Source organism: Haliotis asinina, chromosome 2 (assembly GCF_037392515.1).
Source record: "Haliotis asinina isolate JCU_RB_2024 chromosome 2, JCU_Hal_asi_v2, whole genome shotgun sequence".
Lineage (NCBI taxonomy): Eukaryota > Metazoa > Mollusca > Gastropoda > Lepetellida > Haliotidae > Haliotis > Haliotis asinina.
In genome coordinates this window covers 61,884,522-61,905,099 of record NC_090281.1, presented here as the reverse complement: position 1 = coordinate 61,905,099, position 20,578 = coordinate 61,884,522, and the positions used below count along the sequence as shown (strand labels likewise).

Below are 20,578 nucleotides of genomic sequence, written 5' to 3'. Positions count from 1 at the left end.
GTCGACATCATAAAGACTGGACAAAGTGGTACAGTATTATCCTAGTCATTGAATCATCGTGCAAGTCATTTTCACTCTCGGCTCCTTGGGGCCTATGCAACCTAAGCTGCTTGGGAGATATTATGTCCACAGTCATGTTCCAATCTCATATTATCAGATACCCATTTAGAGCTGGATTAATAGACCCATTCGACATTCTAGCTAACCAGTAACTCACCACGTCCAGACTTGACCCGTCTTGGTGAGAGCAAGAGAAAACTGAGCACCACACTCAATCTGACACACTCCGAGTCCCGTCAGCCGCTCAATGACATGGGGGGAGTTGCAACCATCACTGCCGCCCCTCCCTAGCTTCCCGAAGTCCCCATCCCCCCAGGAGTACACATGACCCTCGTCAGTGAGGGCCAGAGTCTGGGCATCTCTGCTCCCACACGCAATCTGTATCACACGCTGACCAGCCAAGGCCTTCACCTGTAGGAGAACATTTAGATCACCAAAAACCCACATTCACAGGAGATATAGCCTAGATCAGGGCACATACATTTTACCAAAAGTCTACATTTTATGTGGCATTAATACAACAGCAGTTAGTCAAGGATATCTTTAAATACTGATCCTTTCTTAGCAGCAGCCATAATAGTGTTACATCAATACGACATGGGGTGAACATTAACATAAGTAACTACAAGCTATCCAATGCATTTGATTGGTTGACTAAACACTGTGTTTTAATGACTGTTACATACCCTGAAACCTACAAAATAAGACCCAAGTCCTCAAACAGGCTACCTTTGTAGACAGAATCACAATATTGCATTGAAAGCTGTCACTGATTTGGTACTGTTGTCTACAATGATTTGTTTTAATCAGTAAGTTAGCAATCTGTAAAGAAGGAGCAGATGCTAATTCAGCATAATACATTCATAACAAAAAAAACCCCATTAATCTAAGGCAGGTATGTTCCTTGCTGAAGTCTTCACTCACCTGTTTGGGCTTCAGCTGTGTGGTGTTGTCCCCATGTCCAAGACGGCCATAGTCTCCCAGACCCCAGGTGTACAGGTCACCGTTAGATATGATGGCAGCACTATGGGAACTACCACAGGATATGTCACGGACTCTCTTGGACTTGAGAGCCTCAATCAACTTGGGAGTATCACAGTTCCTGATGCCAGACAAAACATGTTACAATGTACACCTGGATGGGTCTAGGCTGACTGCCCCCCGGACAACTGCCTCCTGGCTATCTGCCCCGTCCATTGTGCCCCCTGGACAACTGCTCCATAGGCTATTTTCCCCCTGGGACAAGTGCCCCCATAACAACAACTCACCAACTAGTACATGTAATTGATAGCCCTATATACCACACAATATATCAGTCTTCAGATTCACTTTGAGTTCTCTCATGTTATCTTGGAGAAAATTAATCTTGGAGAAGGTTGTTCAGTAATGTGGCCTTTGCTAGATGAGCTGAAATCATTAATTGTTGTGAAAACTTTCACTTAATCTGGAGTCACATCTTGAAAACCACCGGATATCATAGAAAAAACATTCTAATGACCATACTGACCAACATACACCTAATGCAGAGTAGTTAATCCCATCATCTGTGATTATGCTGGCATATAAGCACTGAGGAAAAGATGTCCTCCAGCCAGTAATCGACCTTTTAAATGAATTGATACTCGTACTGAATCTAAAGATGATATGTTGTGGTATTATATAGAGCTATAAATAAAAATAACATCATAAACTTTTAGTTTGTGTGTTTTGTTATGATGGGTGGGGGCATCAGCTGTCCAGGGGGCACAATTGATGGGGGGCAGATAGCCAGGGGGCAGTTGTCAGGGGCAGTTGTTCGGGGGGCAGTTGTCCGGGGGGCAGTTAGCCTGATACCCACCTGGATAACTGAGATGCAATAAGATGGGTGGAGTAGGTTGGTGGGTGGTGACTTAAGCTAGGGTCAGGTGCAGTAGGTGAGGTGAAGTTGGTGGGGTGAGGTGGAGAAGGTGAGGTAAGGACAGGTGGGGTAGGTGAGGTAAGAGTAGCTGGGGTAGGTGAAGTGGAGCAGGCGAGGTGGGGTAGATGTGGTATGAGCAGATGGGGTAGGCATGGAAAGGGCAGGTGGGGTAGGTGAGGTAAGAGCAGATGGGGTAGGTGTGGAAAGGGCAGGTGGGGTATGTGAAGTGGAGCAGGTGAGGTGGGGTAGATGAGGTAAGGAGAGGTAAGGGTATGTGAGGTGAAGTGGATAGGTTAAGCGAGGTGGAACAGCAGAGGTATGTAAGATACAGTGGGGAAGGTGTGGGAAGGTGTGGGAAGGTGTGGTAAGGTGAGGTGACTTGGGGTACGTGAGGTGAGGTGAGGACACATTATTGCATAGTTTAATCCAGGCTGATAAACAAAAGAACGTCCTTAGTTCAAGACAGCAATATTCAAATGACAAATATAGAGGTAGAGCCTGCATTATAAGTTATCACATCGTGTCTTGGGAAATACAGGGTTTTATCAGTGCCTTGAGTAAGGCTGGGACCTTGCTGAGATGCACGGGGAATACAACATTACTCGAGGGCTGATAAAACCCTGTATTTCCTGAGACACGATGTGATAACCCATTTATCTAGCTGAATGTTTCACTAAATCAAAACAAAACAACACACATCGAATCGACTTGCTGCCATGTTGACACCAGCTGATCGTTTGACCTCAACGCACTGCACGTTACTAAAGGCTTGTCGATGCACGCTTTTCTCACTTCTCGTCGTCACCGAGGTGTAGCGGGGTGATATGACTTTCATAGTGGGAGTACACGACTTTTATACTCCCGCTCGTGGATTGTGATGGATGTACATGGTATTTTATCACATGGACCAATCAAAACTTGACATTCTTACATGAGGCTAGATAAATGTTCTTGTTCACGGTCATAAGGAAATGTTACAGAGTGAGGGATACTTGGTATATTGATGATGGTAAACATAAGTTGTGGTCCACCTACATCCTGCTGGAATGTCCCAGTTTGCCGTCATCCCCCTCCCCCCAGGAGAACACCTTGCCATCCACAGTTAGGGCCATAGCATGACGCCCACCTGGAACACACAATAGGTCAAGGTCACCTTCTCTTTCACATGAACCAATAAGTAATAATACAGACCCTGTACATTCACTGAAATTTATTCATATTCACAAATAGCATCAGTCACATCTGCCTCTCCTTTAGAAAGGAGTGTCCCTAGCCCAACCTAATCCCAAATACATAACAGTACTAACAAAATGATTCAACTGTTTTACAAAGGTCAGAGGGCGAAGGTTGTTCCATACACCAACCTATATGAATGTTCCAATGAAACAGTTAATAGCCAAGCCTGGGTTGATGAAATGACCAACACTGCAGACCGGAATACCATAATACACAATCAGTGTAACATATCCTGACTACTAGTTTCTCATTTTCAGCAGCTTTAGGACAGTTATTTACTTCCTCACAAAAACAACTGTTAATAAATATTGATCATCATGTAAAATGTAGTTGTAAAACAGCCCCAATACCTGAGTGCACAGCCACCTTCTTGATGTGATACTGACTGAGGGAAGTTAGCATCCTGGGCACAGACACATTGCCTGCATTCATGCCAAGTCCGAGACGTCCATTGGTGGCCTCCCCACAGGCATACACCTTCCCATCCTGAGTCACTGTAGAAACATAAAATATGAACACTGAGCAATACAGAAGTTTGTTTGTCAATGGCTATTTTATGACGGCATGTCCACACTTAGGATTTTTTTTTTCTGCTCAATGACAACAGTCTGTACATAATCAAGTCAGGAATAGGCAATCAAGTGATTGGTGATATGAGCAATGATAAGCCGTTGGGGTAACGATGACACACCATCAATGGAGACTCACCAGGATCTACTGGAGTGAGTGAGTGAGTGAGTGAGTGAGTGAGTGAGTGATGGATTCCCAGATGTTTTAACTGTGTGCAGTGGTTCCCTTGACTGTAGGATCAAACACTGATTACACTTCAGTCAGTCAGTACCAGACATTGCTTCTTGGTCTCACCAAGTGAGTGAGTGAGTGAGTGAGTGAGTGAGTGAGTGAGTGAGTGAGTGAGTGAGTGAGTGAGTGAGTGAGTGAGTGAAATTTGTAAATAATCGAGTCTGGACCAGACAATACAGTGATCAACAACAAGAGCATCGATCTGCACAAATCAGAACTGATGACATGTGTCAACCAAGCCAGCAAACCTGACCACCCGATCCCATTAGTTACCTCTTACAACAAGCATAGGCACCTTTTATGGCAAACATGGGTTGCTGAAGGCCTATTCTAATTCAGACCTTCACAGGTTGGATCTACTGGAGACCCACCCAAGATTCACAGGAGACCAACAAGGGATATACAGGAGACCCACTTAACAGAAGACCCACTTTAAGCCTACTGGAGATGAGGTGCATCAGCTTTACCTTCCTACTGATTACATGGGGGAGGATTTAACTCACCACAGAATAGACTCTTTGAGCCACCTGCGATCTGCACACACTTCACTCCTGACAGACTCTCATTAAGGACAGGCATCTTGATCTGAAATCATCAATTCATCTTAATTCACATTCAAACTGACTTTACACTCTGCCAGCATTAACTAGTCACTTAATGCAGTGATTATAAGTATGTGAAATCTATAACCATCTCTCAGCATGGGGCTCAGTTTCCAAACTGTTATCCATCTTTAGCTCAGTAGGTACTCTGACTGCCGTGTACCTTGGATCCTTTGGGTCCCCCAAGTTGGTCCTTGTCGTTCAGCCCCCAGACAAACACATGAGTCTGAATGTCTTTGCTGCCGAAAGCCCTCAGCTTCTTCCTGCCAGGCTGTGTAGCTGGACGCTCATCATCATCCTCCTTGTCTGAGGCCAGGAACGAGAAGCTAGCAGCTGAGTCTTCCTCCTCTGACCGGTGACGTCCCACAATCTGGAGCCCGTGGACCTTGCAGTCAATCCCACTACTACGACACTGGCGGATGTCTATCTCAATGATGCGGTAGTACTGAAAGTACATGGTCAAGTTCAAACACCAAGGACATCTATCTCCATCAATCTCCTTAGAACACAATCTTTGGCATGTATTTTTAAAAATAGAATAATAAGAGCGACACTCACCAAAAACAAACGTGTATTGGATTCAGGCATATAGTGCTATTTATCAACAGCTCACCTCTGTCATCTCCTGCAGCAGAGTGACCAGCGTGTCTGTGGGAGAGATGTGGACAGTGCGCAGCTCCTTCATGTTCTGAATGGACTCCCCACCCAGGATGTCCACTGTGGATGGCATGTAGCTGGAATCGCTAGGGTCCACTCGCATGTACAGGCGGTTGATGAGGATGTCGGGCTGCATCTCAAGGCGGATCCAGTGCTGAGGGAAGGGGGATTACAGAGATTGTTAACGGATATTGTTAAAGCTGTAATTTTGTCTGTTAGTTTGCTGCCTAATTCTAAGCACAGTAATATTCAATGTGTATGACAACAGCCAGTAAACAATCAAATCAGGATCACACAAGCTAGTCATTATCAGCCATGATTCACATAACCAACATATCAGACAACAGCAAGAATCAGTTCTAATTTTTAATATGAGACAAAATGAAAAGGCGAGGCACCCAACTGCCATACTCGATGGGTCATACTCCATAATGGTAAGGGTATATTTGTTTTGTTTTGTTTCTGTTTGACAATGCACTCAACAATATTCCAGCTATATGATGGCAGTCTGTAAATAATCAAGTCAGGATCCGACAATCCAGTGATCAACAGCATAAGCATGAACATTAAGTTACCATGACACCAAGTCAGCAAGCCTGACGACTCGATCCTGTTTGAGAACTGTTATGACAAGCATGGGTTGCTGAAGACCAACTCTGTCATTGATCTTCCAGAATGGAAGATGATGGGGAAATACATACCACAGCATTTTTACACTTTCCCTTCTTGTACTATTTTAACCATGTTCTCTTTAGCTGAAATACCTTTCCTTGAGATCCAGAACTCTGCCAGTATCCACTGTTTCCGTCGATGAGTTTGGAGGCCTGGTTGTCACGGGAGGACACATGGATGGACTTGCAGCACATGTGCCAGTTGTCCACTAGAGAGCCACTGGCTACTCGGGGTGTAGGTCGATGGTGCTTCCCTGGCTTCCCTACATACACTGGCTCACCACCTGGGGTACATGACAATAACACCTCATCAACCATTGTGTCTGTCCAGCGCTCAACTTGAGACAGTGATGCTGTGTCACTCTAGCAAGCTGTATTCAAGCTAGCTCATGACATCTTGATAATAATCTGGACTATGTCTGGACTGAAACAATCCACACTATCAGGTCATCATGACACACATTCCACATTATCAAGGCATGACATGCACTCAGGCCTCAATGACACACATTCAACACTATCAGGTCATGACACGCAACCGACACTATCAGGTTATAACACATATTCCACATTATCCCATGACACACATTCCACATAGTCAGGCCATGACACAATCCACACTATCAGGTCTCAAGGACACAGTTTACACATTGAGATGCCATTGACAATCCACACATCAACTTATAGTGATGCATAATCCCCATGATTAGGTCATGGTGACACACAATACACATTATCAGGTCATGGTGACACACAATCCACATATTTGTGTGTGGTGACACACAATCTACACATTTGTGTCTGGTGACACACAATCCACACAATTAGATCACACAGACACACAAACCACACAATTAGATCACAATGACACACAATCTACCATATCAGGTCACAGTGACACATAATCCACACTACCAGGTCATGGTGACACACAATCCACACATTTATGTCACGATGACACACAATCCACACTGTAAGATCACAATGACACACAAGCTATACATTTATGTCATGGTGACACATAATCCACACAATTATGTCATGACACACAATCCACACTATCGAGTAAAGATGACACACAATCCACAAATATAGGCAACAACATATTGATTTTACAATCAAAGATACAAGCCTCACCTGGTTCAGTGATCCTGTTGAAGGGGTGTTTGTGGGTCTTGTTGTTCTTGAAGCAGTTTTCACAGAAGTCAAAATCATCACAGATTTTACACTTAAACCTTGGCCCTGTCAATGGAGACACCTGGCACCCATTACATCTGAAACAACAATAACTTTCCTCCAGAAACAGATCTCAATGAGCACAGTTTATCTCATACTATCTCAGTCAAATATTGCATCCAGGTTGCAAAATACCCAGTACATTCTCAAATAATATTTGCATGTTGATGCCTGGATTTCAGTGTTTATGAACAGTTTAAATTTTATGTTTTCATCACACCTGACCATACAAATGGGGGTCATATTTCTCTACTTCAATCCTATTTTCAAATGGCCAAGGTGTAAACGTCCCTTGTATTAGGAGCCCTGAACAAATATATCCAGAATTATCTGCCTTCAACAAAAAGGACTTTCCCCCTTCATAGTGACTAGGAAATATATCTCTCTTGAAACATAGTTGGAATTATGTTAACATGAATTTGGCAAAACGTAATTCATATTATGATGTAGGCGTGCCAAGAAAAACTGAGTAGGTCGACATAAACTGAGTAGGTCGACATAAACTGAGTAGGTCGACATAAACTGGCAGAACTAGCAAGGGTAACAATGATGAAGATATATAGACTGACGAGATTCTGGGATGTGTGCTTGGTACGAGCTCCATCTCCTCAATGACCCCAGTCCAGTGTGCCTGCTGTGGGAAGTCCACAGTGATGTCCCGGCCATTGGGATTGATAGCTGGACAAGAGAAAGTACTTTTGAGACATTCTGAAGTAATACACACAAAGGGAGATTTCTAAGGATGTGAACTTCCGATAAGCATTTTAAACACGTCAAAGGTACAGAACAACAACCTTACTACCATAAAACCTATGATGTTTAGACAACAATCTAAAGAAAAATCAATCACATGTCAAAAACTTTTTCAAACAGGATACACAGGTCCTTGATCAGTTTCTGTTATTGTTCAGCTGCATTCACATCTATATTACTTATAGTGTAATGAATTTGATGTAATACAGTATTGTTACAAGTGTTAATTCAGGACATTCATGCTGTAACACACTGTTTGTGTACCTGTTACAGTCCCAACACTGCCATGAGTAACAGATCCCCACTTGTATGTTGGTGTTGACACTGATGGCTTCACTCGCACCTTGTCACCAACCTTGATATTCTGACTGCCAACTGAAATCAAACATTAAGCCTATTAATCAGATGCTCCAAAACACAGATGTTTCCAAAACAAACAAAACATAAAAAGGTTCAACAACTTATTTTAAAGAAATTGATAAATAATTCAGAAATAATTCACAAATTTTGCAAAGAGGGAAATAGCTGAAACTGAAAATGAACATATTGCAAACATAACAAAGAGAAACAAGGTGCCAGATGAGATGACATGGTTGTGAAAGGATGAAAGGGAAACAAATAAACTCAGAGCCTGCTTTAGAAGAGGCCCGGTCAAGGTCAAGTCAAGGTCCAGTGCCAGGTCATGTTCACACAGGTGCAACCAGATACAGAATTGATCCGAGTTCTAATCCAAGTTAGACTGTGTCAGACAGGTCAAGTACTATGTCAGGTCAGATGTTGGTCTCATCCAATATCTGCAGAGTGATATAGGTTGGGTCAAGGTCAGGTCAGGCAGAGGTCAGGTTCAGGTATGATCCAAGCTGAGTTCATGTGATGCCGTCATTATTCCATAAAACAATCTGAGCTCTGCAACAAATGTGTCCTGAAAATTTTCAACTTCATTTAAAATGGAGACCTACACTTGAAGACATAACTTTAAACCCTGGCCCAAAATGTCTGCCATCTGTTTTCTCACTCAAATGATTCTATTTCTCATCAGTATCACCCAGTCATGTCTCATATCTATAAACACTCAAATTAAGTAGTCTGAGCTTTAGTCTCAGGGATGAAAGTGATGTGTGGGAAGAGAGGCATGAAGAAGGTGTGGCACAAGGCATGGAAGAGGTGTGGCAGCAATGCAATGACTCCATGTGTTTGGGAGGAGCCAGCTGGCCTGGCAGCCATGGTTGAGTGCTGGTGCAGCAACAGAAGATGGACTCCACTTACACTCTGTGCGGTTACCTGACGATATATTGGTAAAGCCCAGCAGCTCCACGTGGATGTAGCGCACCCAGTATGTCCCATTCTTCCGCTGCCAGTCTGCCTGGATGTTCAAGTCATGGAGGCCATCTCGGTCAAGCTGAACAACAAGATGTTTGTTTGAAAGGATAAAGTGTCAGTATATGGTGCTAGAAGTTTCTATAATGATTCTCAGACCGAAATGATATAGCACAGATAAAGTTCAACCTTGTAAAATCGTGAAAGGATAACACAAAATTTGTCATTAGGGACTGATTATCTCATAGTTAGGGAAGCATTACAGATACCTGTCAATTGTGGTATGAGACACAAGAAATGTCATCTGGTGCATCATGATGTCTCCCGTGTGGTTACTGACTTATCAGACATCATGACGAGTAATGACACTAGTTAGAAGCTATAGAAGCCTTGTGACACCTTGTTACAGCTAAAAGTAAACAGGGACCAGTTACTCACTTTGATGACTTTGCCGATATCACCTTCATGGACTTCTTCATATGTGCGACAACATCGGACCATCATGCCAACCTGGATGTGATCACGGACAAACATGGCATACTCATCATTGCTGAGGAAGTCTGTGCGTTTCTTGAAGGGTGTTGGAGGCCCAGAAGCACCACCTCTATCGGAAGGCAGGAACTGGAAAATACATCAGCTTACATAAATGTTTGCTTGTTTCTTTGTTAGAGGTGCACCTAAAAGCATTCCAGCTGTATTGCAACAGTTTGTTGATTATCGAGTCTGGATTAGACATTCCTGTGATCAACAGCATGAACACTGACTTACACAAATGGAATATGATGACCAAGAAGCGACCCTGTCCACCCAATATGAACAGAGTTTGAAACGTTTCTCACAGAATTCCAGTCACAACCTTCCACAACCTTGGAATCACCTTCCATCGCCAACTAAAACTCCTTAAAAGGTTTGTTACTCTTGAAGTCCTACACAACAAAATTTGTCAAGCTCACATCATATGTGTCGAAGTCATCAAAGTCCTCAGACATGGAGTCACTCTCGGAGTATCCATCAATGGAGGACAGACTATCTGTGTCTGACTCTTCCTGTCCTGGAACCTCCTGGTGTTCGATGAGCCAGCTCACCAGTGCCTCAGCACTCCGAGAATCAGCTGAGCTGAGGGCTGTACAAGAAAAAAAACATTAACCCTTCTGATCGTGAAATGATCACTATATGAGTATGGTTTATATATCTTTCCACATGATTCCTGCAGTACTATACCAGGGACAACCTAGATTGACTTCACACATTGTATCCACACAGAGAAACTAATGCCATGGCACTGGAGAAGCAATTAAATGCTGTCTGTAGATAAAATTTGACTAGACATTACATTATTTGACATGACATGCATCGATCTGTCCAACATTGATACCATGACATGGGTCAGTCGAATCAGCAGACCTGAACACCAAATCCTGTGAATTCTAACCTGGAAATTCACAGATGCCTTCAATATGTCCTGATAATCACAGGTGCCAGTAATGCTTAACACTAGCATCAATAGTCACATCATCAATGACTGGGGATTAGCACCACATAGTAGTTTTATATTGTGCTAATACCCTGCTATTGACTATATATGCCTTGATGTTAGTCTTTACCATTATAAGCCCGTGCTCATAACGATCCTTGCGCAGAAGGTTTATTCGCTGAAATATTAGCATTAGTTCAGGATTTCGTACCTCCATTGCCAAGGACCTTCATGGCAAACTCCACATTCTTCCTTGGGAAGCCCATCTCTATGATCTGTTGTACCAGGGTCGATGGTGGGGGCTGTGATGGCCTCATCTTGCGTGGACGTGTCACCCTGGGTGTTGGGGCTGCAACAGGTGGTGTGTTATATGAGGTGACAGATGAGATCCCAGAAGCCATCATCTGGTCGTCATCAGAGCTGGTGTCTTCATCAGAGTCACATGGCTGTCCTGCCTCAGCAGTCAGATACTGACACGTAGCCAGGGCAGCAGCCTGGAACAACAAAACAGTCACATAACTAGAGAAAACATGAAAAGCCAGGAATTATGGATTATCTGTGCCTACAGATTTAATTACTTAACATTTGAATTTTAGCAATAATTTAAGAGAAACATTCTATGATTGCTTGTTGTGCTTGAAATCAATACTGAAATCTCAAACAATAATTGATGCCATATTCACTGAACTTTGTAATCCTCTTACAGATATGTCAGCAAGCCATCTTGCTGCAAAAGTAACCAAACCAAATTGCTGGACAAATCAGTGTTTGGCCAATCCAAAATCTATATTCTATAATGAGTACTGACCTCAATTTCTTCCCTGCTAAACATGGCCTTGAGTGGTGAAGGTTGAGTGGCCGCCATCAGCAGTTGCTGCATCAGCGATGTTCCCTGTGACGTTTCTGTGTTGACATCCTCCTCAATAACGCCAAAGCCATCGTGGAGAAATTCACTTGCAACTGGCTGAGACAAGATCTGACGTAGGTTATCCTGACGACTGAACAGAACCCGCGCTGCCCGGAGCAGACTGAGTCTGATCTGCTGCTTCCGCAACTCCTTTGGGTTGATGGTGAATCCTCCTGATAAGCACAACAAAGGGTAATTCATGATGCCCTTGCAACAGGGTGATAGAAAATTTTGATTAAAAGACAGTCTGCATCTTTTAACCAACAGATTACTTTAGATTGTACCATCCAATAATATTGTTCCTGAATAGAAATTGGAAATGCATAACATTAAAATTGGATATACGTGGTTCCAACCATATTTTCATTGATATAAGAAAGACCCATAAGTGTTTTGTAAATAGATATCAAAGCACATTCTTACTTCACATAAATGTCATGCTGGATGCGTTTCCACATCTAAGTACACTTTTATAACATTAAACACCATACATCCATGTTTCAAAAGTATTTGGATTACATTGTCCAAGAAATTTAATGTCTGCTTTTCACATGATGTCATTTATTTGAAATTTGTGTATTTTGACAGCATCCAAGACTCAGAACCTACTGACATTGTCCTATATACAGATCCTACGGAGCTTACAGAAAAGAAGCTGTCCCAGACATATATTCCACAGAACCTACCCGCTGAACCTCCCAACAGTTGTTGTCCCAGACACAGACTCTACTGAGATATATTGTCCCAGACACAGATGTTACAGAACCTATGGTGTCCCAGACACAGATACTACAGACCCTACCAACAGATGTCATCCCAGACACAGATTCTACTGACAGACACTGTCCCAGACACAGATGCAACAGAACCTACCAACAGACGTTGTCCCAGACACTGACTCGATGCTGCCAGTGCTAGTTGCCAGTGGAGCACGGGGTATTTCCTCCTTTCTCTCTGTACGGAAACCAGCTCCAGCCAGACTGACCAGTTTGGCCCAGCTGGTCAGTAGACCCCCTGACAGAGGCAGCTTCTCAATACTGAACTCCACCAGGGGGAGCTGCAACATCACCAAGTGAATACATCAATGAGTAAGACCGAGTGAGCGTGAACATGGAAGCGAGTGAGGGTGAGACGAGATGTGAAAAGCAAGAACATTGTGACAATGAGGGTCGGAATAGTGAGAAACAGCAAGGTAGAAAGCATAAGAGGGTGATGGTGAGAATGAGAGAACAACAGTGACAGCAAGAGCCTGAACTAGTGAAGGTGGGAGTTAAAAAAGTGATTGGGAGTTAGTGAGAGTGAAAGAGTGAAAAGAGAACATTTGAGAGAGAGATGGTATCACCATGGTCAATCACTGCTAAACTTCATGACAAACAAAATCAGTACAACATTGTTGCTTCCAACTGAAATTGAAGTTCCATGACAATAACATGTTGCATTAGTGTTTCTTGGAGACATTTACTGACCAGTGTTGATATTTTTCATATCAAATGACACTAAAGTGAGATTCTCTCGTGACTGAATTTCAAGTAACTTCACACTGATAAGATCCATAGATCTCCTAGCAGCTCATTTACTTACCGACGTGAGTTCCGTGAGACGGCAAACTTGTGCTGATCCATCATGAAACTGGACATGTATTTTCCCCTTGGGTGTGATCTTGGATATAGTGCCAACTCCATACACATCATGGAGGACAAGTCCCCCGAGTCGAGGTCGGTTGTCCACCCCTCCGATCATGGCCAGAACAGCCATGACAACAGCAATGGTCTCTGGGTCCTGGCCCTGTCTGCTGTCATCACTCGAGGCCTGAAAGGATGGGTTACACAGAGATGTAAAGTCATTCTGCGTCATGGGATAATCATGAGTTCATGCTGTTTGCTGGGTGTTGACAAGCTGTGAAGACCCGGTTTCGATTCCCCACATGGGTACAATGTGTGGTCTGTTTCTGGTGTCAACCACTGTGATATTGCTGAGTATTGCCAAATGCTGAGTAAACACTCACTCACTCACTCACTCACTCACTCACTCACTCACTCACTCACTCACTCACTCACTCACTCACTCACTCACTCACTCACTCACTCACTCACTCACTCACTCACTCACTCACTCACTCACTCACTCACTCACTCACTCACTCACTCACTTGGTGAGACCAAGAAGCAATGTCTGGTACTGACTGAAGTGTAATCACTGTTTGATCCTACAGTCAAGGGAACCACTGCACACAGTTAAAACATCTGGGAATCCATGTGCAGAAACACATCACTGATGCAAGAGGTCAATATAGTTTTAAGCCATTTTTAACAATATGCACCAACATGACAGGAGACAAAACAAATGGGTTTCACACAATGCATCAATATCAGTAATGAAATCCAGGCCTGGCTACAATGCTGTAGGCCTCAGACTGCGCCATTGCCCAGAGAATACATCAGCACTACATTGACAATGGAGAAAACCTTTAGCTAAGAAAACTGAACAAGAAAAATAGTGCACTAAGCACCAAAAGTATTTTGAGATATGTTTTCCTGTAACATCTTGTTTACCAAAAAGTCTAATTTCTGTTTTTCATTACATTTGAGAATCAGAGACAAGATGTTGTTCAGTACCAGATCACACCTCACAACCAACATAGCTTGTGCAAATGGCATAAGACACGGAACCATGAATGAAGAGATTTCTTAGATTTAAGTAAATAAACCAACACAAATACATAGTACTGACAGCAAGGCAAATAAGTGTATGTATGTTGGGTACCTGTGAAGTTGGTCTGTCTAGTATGAGGTCGATGATGCGGGGAAGCTGACATTCAATGAACTTGTTGATGTGGATGTTCCATGTGTCTAGAGAGTGCAGCTTCCTCAGCAGAGCTACGATCTCCTCTGTGATGGTGCTGGTGTAGGATGCTGTGATGGACACCGGAGCTCGGACCTGCTTCCGACACGGTCGTGCACTCTCATCTGCGACATGCAACATATACCAGTTTAAAGATTGGACAGTGCTACTGAGAACTGATATTTTCCTACCCAGAGAATCTCACAAGTATGGGCCTTCTTTAATCATGGCACATTGAGGCCCAAACAAAGGTATACAGAATGAGGGAATGGCATATTTATGGAACACGTTCCACACTTCAAATCTAATTACAAATCATGAGGAATAACCATTTATATGACTATTGGACTGACAATTTCCTGATAAGGAAACGGGATGGAGAGGCATTTAAACACAAAGCACACAAATGTACGAGAAGGTAGGACCACAGGAAGTACATTGCTATGGCAACAACTTACACTGTGAGATGAGAGTTGGGTCCGTGGCACAGGCTGTTAGTACAGAACCCAAAAGTTTGAAGAGGCGATGAATGATGTCATTGATCCGGGAGACATCCATGGTGTTGTCCCAGGAAGGTAAAACAGTGCGGAGGAGCTTCAGAGTGAGGATCTGAAGAGTCAAGTGTAAGTCAGTATTCACATACTTGGTGAAACACCATGTTAAGCGGTCTTCACTGCCACCAACACCTATTTCAGAGTTGTCCAACTGTTGTCAAGAAATAGGCTCAGTCTCTATTCTCACCAACTTTTCCACCAAACTTTCAGTGTTGTGAAAGTCGTTCAGAAACAGCCAATCGCAGACAATTAAATTGCCATGTGACCATACTGATAGAGACATGGAGGTCAAACAACACAAAAGTTTGACAAAATGTGTTTCACAGGTGAAAATGCAAATTTAACAACTTTTAAAATTTTAACATGTGATGTCAAATTTTAGTTTGCTATGTGAAGACCGCTATACAGTAACATCATGGTGATAATAGGGGAAAGTCTGAAGTGATGCAACTCGAAGATGCAAAGGTTTCTTTAGCCACATTATCCCTTAACTGTTTGAAGATATTCTATGATATGACAGACCACCTGTAGATCGAACCCATGAAGATCCAGGTTAGAATTGGTCTTCAGCAACTGATGCTTGTCGTACGAGGCGACTAACAGGATCAGGTGGTCAGGATCACCGATTTCATTGACACTTGTCATCGTATCCTAATTGTGTAGATCCGTTTTGGAATAGTGGATTGTCTGGTCCAGAACTGATTATTTCCAGACCACTGCCACATAGCTGGGATATTGCTGAGAGTGGCATTAAACAACAACCAAACCAACCTGTACCTACGAGGCATTCCCTCACATGGACAAACGTTCCATGCTTTTATGTCTTGCCTTTAAAACATTCTGGGAAGTTAAGTATCACCTGTAACGTGGAAGCATTCCCTCACCTGTCTGTAGACGTTCTTGACATGCTTCACTCCCTGCTCCTCCTCCAGAATCTTCATCAGTAGGGAGATCCATCTGGGTGTGCTCAGTGCCTGGCTGATGACCTGCCCTGTCGCAATGCTGCGGACAAACCCCAGGCTGCACCAGTTGAAGTGTTGCTCACTGGCAATCTGGATAGCTGTTGAGTTGACATCTACACACCAGACAGAAAGAATATTGAAACCAACCCCTTAAAATATATTACCACAATCAACACTTAATAAACACTGACAGTCTCTTGTGCAATTATCTTCCAACACTCATGAGGTGGCTCTATGAATTTGTTCTGCTGTATATAAACAAGCATGCTTTTTTCTTAATGTGAAATACGATGTAGATGTATTTGGCATATGCTAATATATGGGAGTTCAAATAACCAAGATTTCTTGAGAAATCAGAATTATTATTTCGAGTATTTAACACTGCATGGAGCATGGCCCCAAATCCTTGTTGAAGTATGCCTGTCACAAAAATTGGTCAGAGTATTTCTATAATTAAATTTTTAATTCATGTCATGGATTGTATTTCAAATTTCATAAATCTGTTAGGCTGAAATCATGTGTATGGTAATATACTTATAAAATCCTACTACCTAAAACCTAACTGACTGACAGAAGTTATGATACACTCCTTCATCCACAAAGTCCTATATCATAATTGCATCATACAGACAGTAATCACAGTACTCACTGAGACCATAGTTACAGCCACAGTCAACAACATTCCTCATCAGTCCACACAGCGATCCTATAGCCTCCTTCTGAGCACGGTCTGAGTGGATTCCTGCACTCACAGACAGGGAGCGCAGCAGCCATATTGTTGACCGACGCACCAAGGATGTTGGGTGTTTGCTCTCAGGTTTACATTTTTCTGTAATGAGGGGAAAACAGATGTCCTTCAGTCTGTGATTCAGTTTATGAAACTGACCTTAAACAAACAGAAAAATGTTCTAACATACACGTGAGTGAGTGAGTGAGTGAGTGAGTGAGTGAGTGAGGTGTAGCACCGCTGAGAATTACTCCAGTAATATCATGCTGTGTTGCTTCATTCTGAAGGAAATGTCACACAGGTCTTTCACCACTTTGTTGAAGTCTGTCTGATATGGTGATGACAAATCCAAAAGCGATTACAGTGTAAAGGATGAATGTGTGAGAGATGGATGTGTAAGAAGGGTGTAAGAGATGAGGATGGAGAGATGAAGGTGTCTAAAGTCCACCAACCTGACTCTAGTTCTTCTTCATCTTCTTCATCATTGTCAGGGAGTTCAGGAGGCTCGGCCAGCTTGAGGTCATACTTTCCCTCCTTGCCCATCCTGTAGCTGTTGGTGCTTCCTGTGTCCCACTGCACTCTGATCCAGCCATCCTCCCCCAACTCCCCGATCACACGACCCAGACCTGGCGGAGGACCATCCTACAGACAGCAAGCACAAGCATTCATTAGTTTGGCCATAAGAATCAGTAGCATTCATAGTCCAAAGGATTAGTTTGGCCATGATTTCCGCATAAGAATCAGTGGCATTCATAGTCCAAACTTTCAGAGCCAGGTCATGTCTACATGGATTAAACGTAATTATTCCACAGACAGATGTGACATCAGGAGAGTAATTCACAGTCAGAAATAACACAGCTATTTAAGTCATAACTGCAGTGAATGAAAGTTTAGTTATTCTGTTAGTCACTCAATCTTTAGTAATGAGCAGTGTCATAGGTGCATCAAGGTTTACGATGAATCTACTCTCTACATCAGCTATTTTTTATTTGACAATATAGACACTGAATGTTAATAACTGACCTGATCACCCCATTTCCAGTCGACCCCTCTCATGACCCTAGTCCCAATCTTCATCATGGCAGCCAATTCCGCTCCAGACAGTGGCATCTGCTGCGTCTGCTTCTTGACCTTCTGCTCCTCTGGCACGGTGCACACCACCATGTTGTTGTCTGGGATCAGCAGATCTGGGTCAGGACCTGCATACAACATGAACACTTCACTTGCAGGCAGCACCATTCCTAACAAAGGCTTACAATAATAATGATGAAGAAACCTGTTTATCTTTTTAATTTATCCATATGTGAAGTAACATAAGCTGAAAGTTGAAACACCTACAAGCTTGGGTATGTTGTGTGTTACTCACCAGCCAGCCTGAGTATGCTCTGTGTCAAGGCCAGGACTCCACTGTTGAGCAGCAGACTGAGACTGCTGGACTGATGTTCTGCCATCAGGATGCCCAGTGTTGCCAGGATGAACCGTGCCACTGGCAGGGCTCCCAGACTCAGCCGCTCCTGTAGAGGGAACATAAACACTGCAGTCAAAGACCTGACATGTCTCACATTCATACCACATACACTGTAGGAGTATACTGCACTGAAAGAACTGTCAGAGTGAATGTTGATTTGCACCTTGATTTGTGTCTTATAATAAGTGAGTTGACATCCATAAATGTTCACCAGTTATGTATATCACATCAAAATGTCTGTGCAAACACTTGCAGTACTATTTCAAATATGTAATTTTCTCAACAAAATTTATATTTTACGCTTGATATGCTTATCTCCTTCCTCTATGCTTGAAATCCCTTGAAGTTCCCTACTAATTGAAGCTAATGTACAATACACTCATCCACCGGAAGCCTCCCTTTCCCGCCAATATAGTCACATGACCAACCATGCCTGTCACTCTCTCCAAAATGTCATAAGCTTGACGCAAGAATTACAGTGAATTCAGGACGGAAATATAAGCAAAACATATTGCTGTACTGGGAACCAAATTTTGCTGGTTCATAGGGGATTTTGTATACTTTTTTTAACGGAAATTATTAACCATAACATGACAGTGTCGCGGATGAAATGCAATTGCTGAAACTGAAAATTGTCAATAATATGTAACTTAGTTCAAATAAAAGCTGACTACCTTGGTGTTGTCCTGAGCTGGTTGGGAAGGGTTAACTCCCTTTGCCTTGAAGGTCATGTCAGCGGATATGACACAGGATCTAAGTTCCCGAATAGCCCAGCGGTAGAGTTCTGCAAATGTCATCTCCAGCAGGATCCGATCACAGGGTGGGATGAGTTTGACGTTTGCCAGACAGTGGGGTAGGGGGGTGTTGTACTTGCGCCCAACGGTGAGGAGACCCTGCCAGCCACACAGGACAGCGTACTTCACAGAGGGCACCAGGTGATCCTTGTGGACCAGGCAGAGCATGTTCTGGATGCCCTTCAGTCGCAGCTCTGCTCTTGCAACCTGCAAGTATACAGGCGATTGGAATACCTCCAGCAACTCATATTTTGTATGTTTGGTAAAGCAGATACATAATATATCATTAACATAAGATACAATATTTTAAACAGTATCAAAACAAACTGATTCAGTTATTAATTATTTTACGATTAATCCAAAACTGAAAGTGGCAACTGAGAAATATATGGCTAACATAGTTGCACATAATTCTGAACAAATCATTTATTTCAGGTGGACAATGTATAGAATATTTCATGCTGCATGTCTTTTGTTCAAATTTTCTAAAAAGAAGAAAGAAAACCACAGCAAGCACCTTAATTTTGACTGAAATATCTCGTCAAAAAATATTTTTTACTCACATGTAACCTAAATGCAATTATCTCCCCTGATGTCGAGGACTAGAACACCACAGACCCCTCTGTTATGGTACATTACACCTGTATCAGCTTTGTTGTTAAAGTCATTAATGGAAATGAGTTGTTTCTAATGCTAGTTTATTAGAAATTGAAATAGATATCATAGTCTATTTTATTTCAGTCAAATGTTGACACTTAAACATAACATTTCTATCAAGTTTATATATAACCATGTTGGTTACTGACAATGTTGTTACCTGGTAGTGCAAAGATCGCCTCAGCTTGTCAATGTCGATTGGATGTTCGTACATGACAAACTCGATGATCTTGTTAACTAAGGGCATCTCCGGGTGGGCACCGGTCAGTCGTTGGCGCAGTGCCTTCAACCTGTGGGTGCTGGTCACTGCACTGACAATGTGATCCCAGGGATCAGGCTGTGGTAGGGAAGAGAGTGAGATTATAATTACAATGTGTGATTGCAACAGTCAGAAAGTAGATAAATACTATTTCTCCTTTATGATGATTTTGATATCAGATAAATCAGTCACCAAACATATTCTCTGAAAGTCTCACTGTTTTATAACAAGAACTAAAGAGCATTGATCCATCAACTAGGATTCGACAACATGTGTCAACCAAGTCATTCTGACCACCTGATCCCGTTTGTCACCTCTTACAACAAGCATGGGATACTGAACACCAACTCTAACCTGGATCTTCATGGCATAAGGGTTAATGAGTGACTAAGTGGACAGACATTTAAGCAACTGGGCAGGCAGATGCGCAAGGCCCCGTTTCACCAAGCTCAATTAAGTCTAAGATCTCGTAACTTTTCTCATAGAATTCATACCACCTATACTGTAACATAGGAGGTACTAATGCTACAAGAAAAGTTACAGGATCTTAGGCATATATGAGAAATTTTGGAAACGAGGCCCAGGTAGGTAAAAGCCAGGCCAGAGTAAAACAGCAAGTCGGATTTCACCATTTAACTCATTAAGGCCAAGAGACGCGTATGTGCATCAACTTAATTAGCTTCTCACAGCATGTGTGGGCAGTAA

At 42.7% G+C, this 20,578-nt stretch overlaps 1 protein-coding gene across 1 annotated transcript in view; it reads right to left on the bottom strand.

Annotated features, from left to right (window-relative positions):
* The window catches only part of LOC137274075 (E3 ubiquitin-protein ligase HERC2-like), a 127,993-nt gene that overhangs the window by 22,044 nt on the left and 85,371 nt on the right, over positions 1–20,578 (bottom strand). The window contains exons 28-54 of the mRNA XM_067807064.1: positions 19,775–19,951; positions 18,838–19,164; positions 18,062–18,209; positions 17,719–17,894; positions 17,148–17,337; positions 16,618–16,797; positions 15,891–16,081; positions 14,911–15,061; positions 14,375–14,577; positions 13,193–13,420; positions 12,485–12,668; positions 11,513–11,784; positions 10,916–11,198; positions 10,184–10,353; positions 9,669–9,851; positions 9,180–9,312; positions 8,178–8,288; positions 7,730–7,838; positions 7,062–7,198; positions 6,018–6,208; positions 5,210–5,407; positions 4,760–5,041; positions 4,498–4,579; positions 3,544–3,687; positions 2,993–3,083; positions 985–1,162; positions 218–471 (exon numbers count right to left, since the gene is read on the bottom strand). Of these exons, the coding sequence (XP_067663165.1) occupies positions 218–471; positions 985–1,162; positions 2,993–3,083; positions 3,544–3,687; positions 4,498–4,579; positions 4,760–5,041; positions 5,210–5,407; positions 6,018–6,208; positions 7,062–7,198; positions 7,730–7,838; positions 8,178–8,288; positions 9,180–9,312; positions 9,669–9,851; positions 10,184–10,353; positions 10,916–11,198; positions 11,513–11,784; positions 12,485–12,668; positions 13,193–13,420; positions 14,375–14,577; positions 14,911–15,061; positions 15,891–16,081; positions 16,618–16,797; positions 17,148–17,337; positions 17,719–17,894; positions 18,062–18,209; positions 18,838–19,164; positions 19,775–19,951 (4,973 nt within the window). The remainder of the gene's footprint in view (positions 1–217; positions 472–984; positions 1,163–2,992; positions 3,084–3,543; positions 3,688–4,497; positions 4,580–4,759; positions 5,042–5,209; positions 5,408–6,017; positions 6,209–7,061; positions 7,199–7,729; positions 7,839–8,177; positions 8,289–9,179; positions 9,313–9,668; positions 9,852–10,183; positions 10,354–10,915; positions 11,199–11,512; positions 11,785–12,484; positions 12,669–13,192; positions 13,421–14,374; positions 14,578–14,910; positions 15,062–15,890; positions 16,082–16,617; positions 16,798–17,147; positions 17,338–17,718; positions 17,895–18,061; positions 18,210–18,837; positions 19,165–19,774; positions 19,952–20,578) is intronic.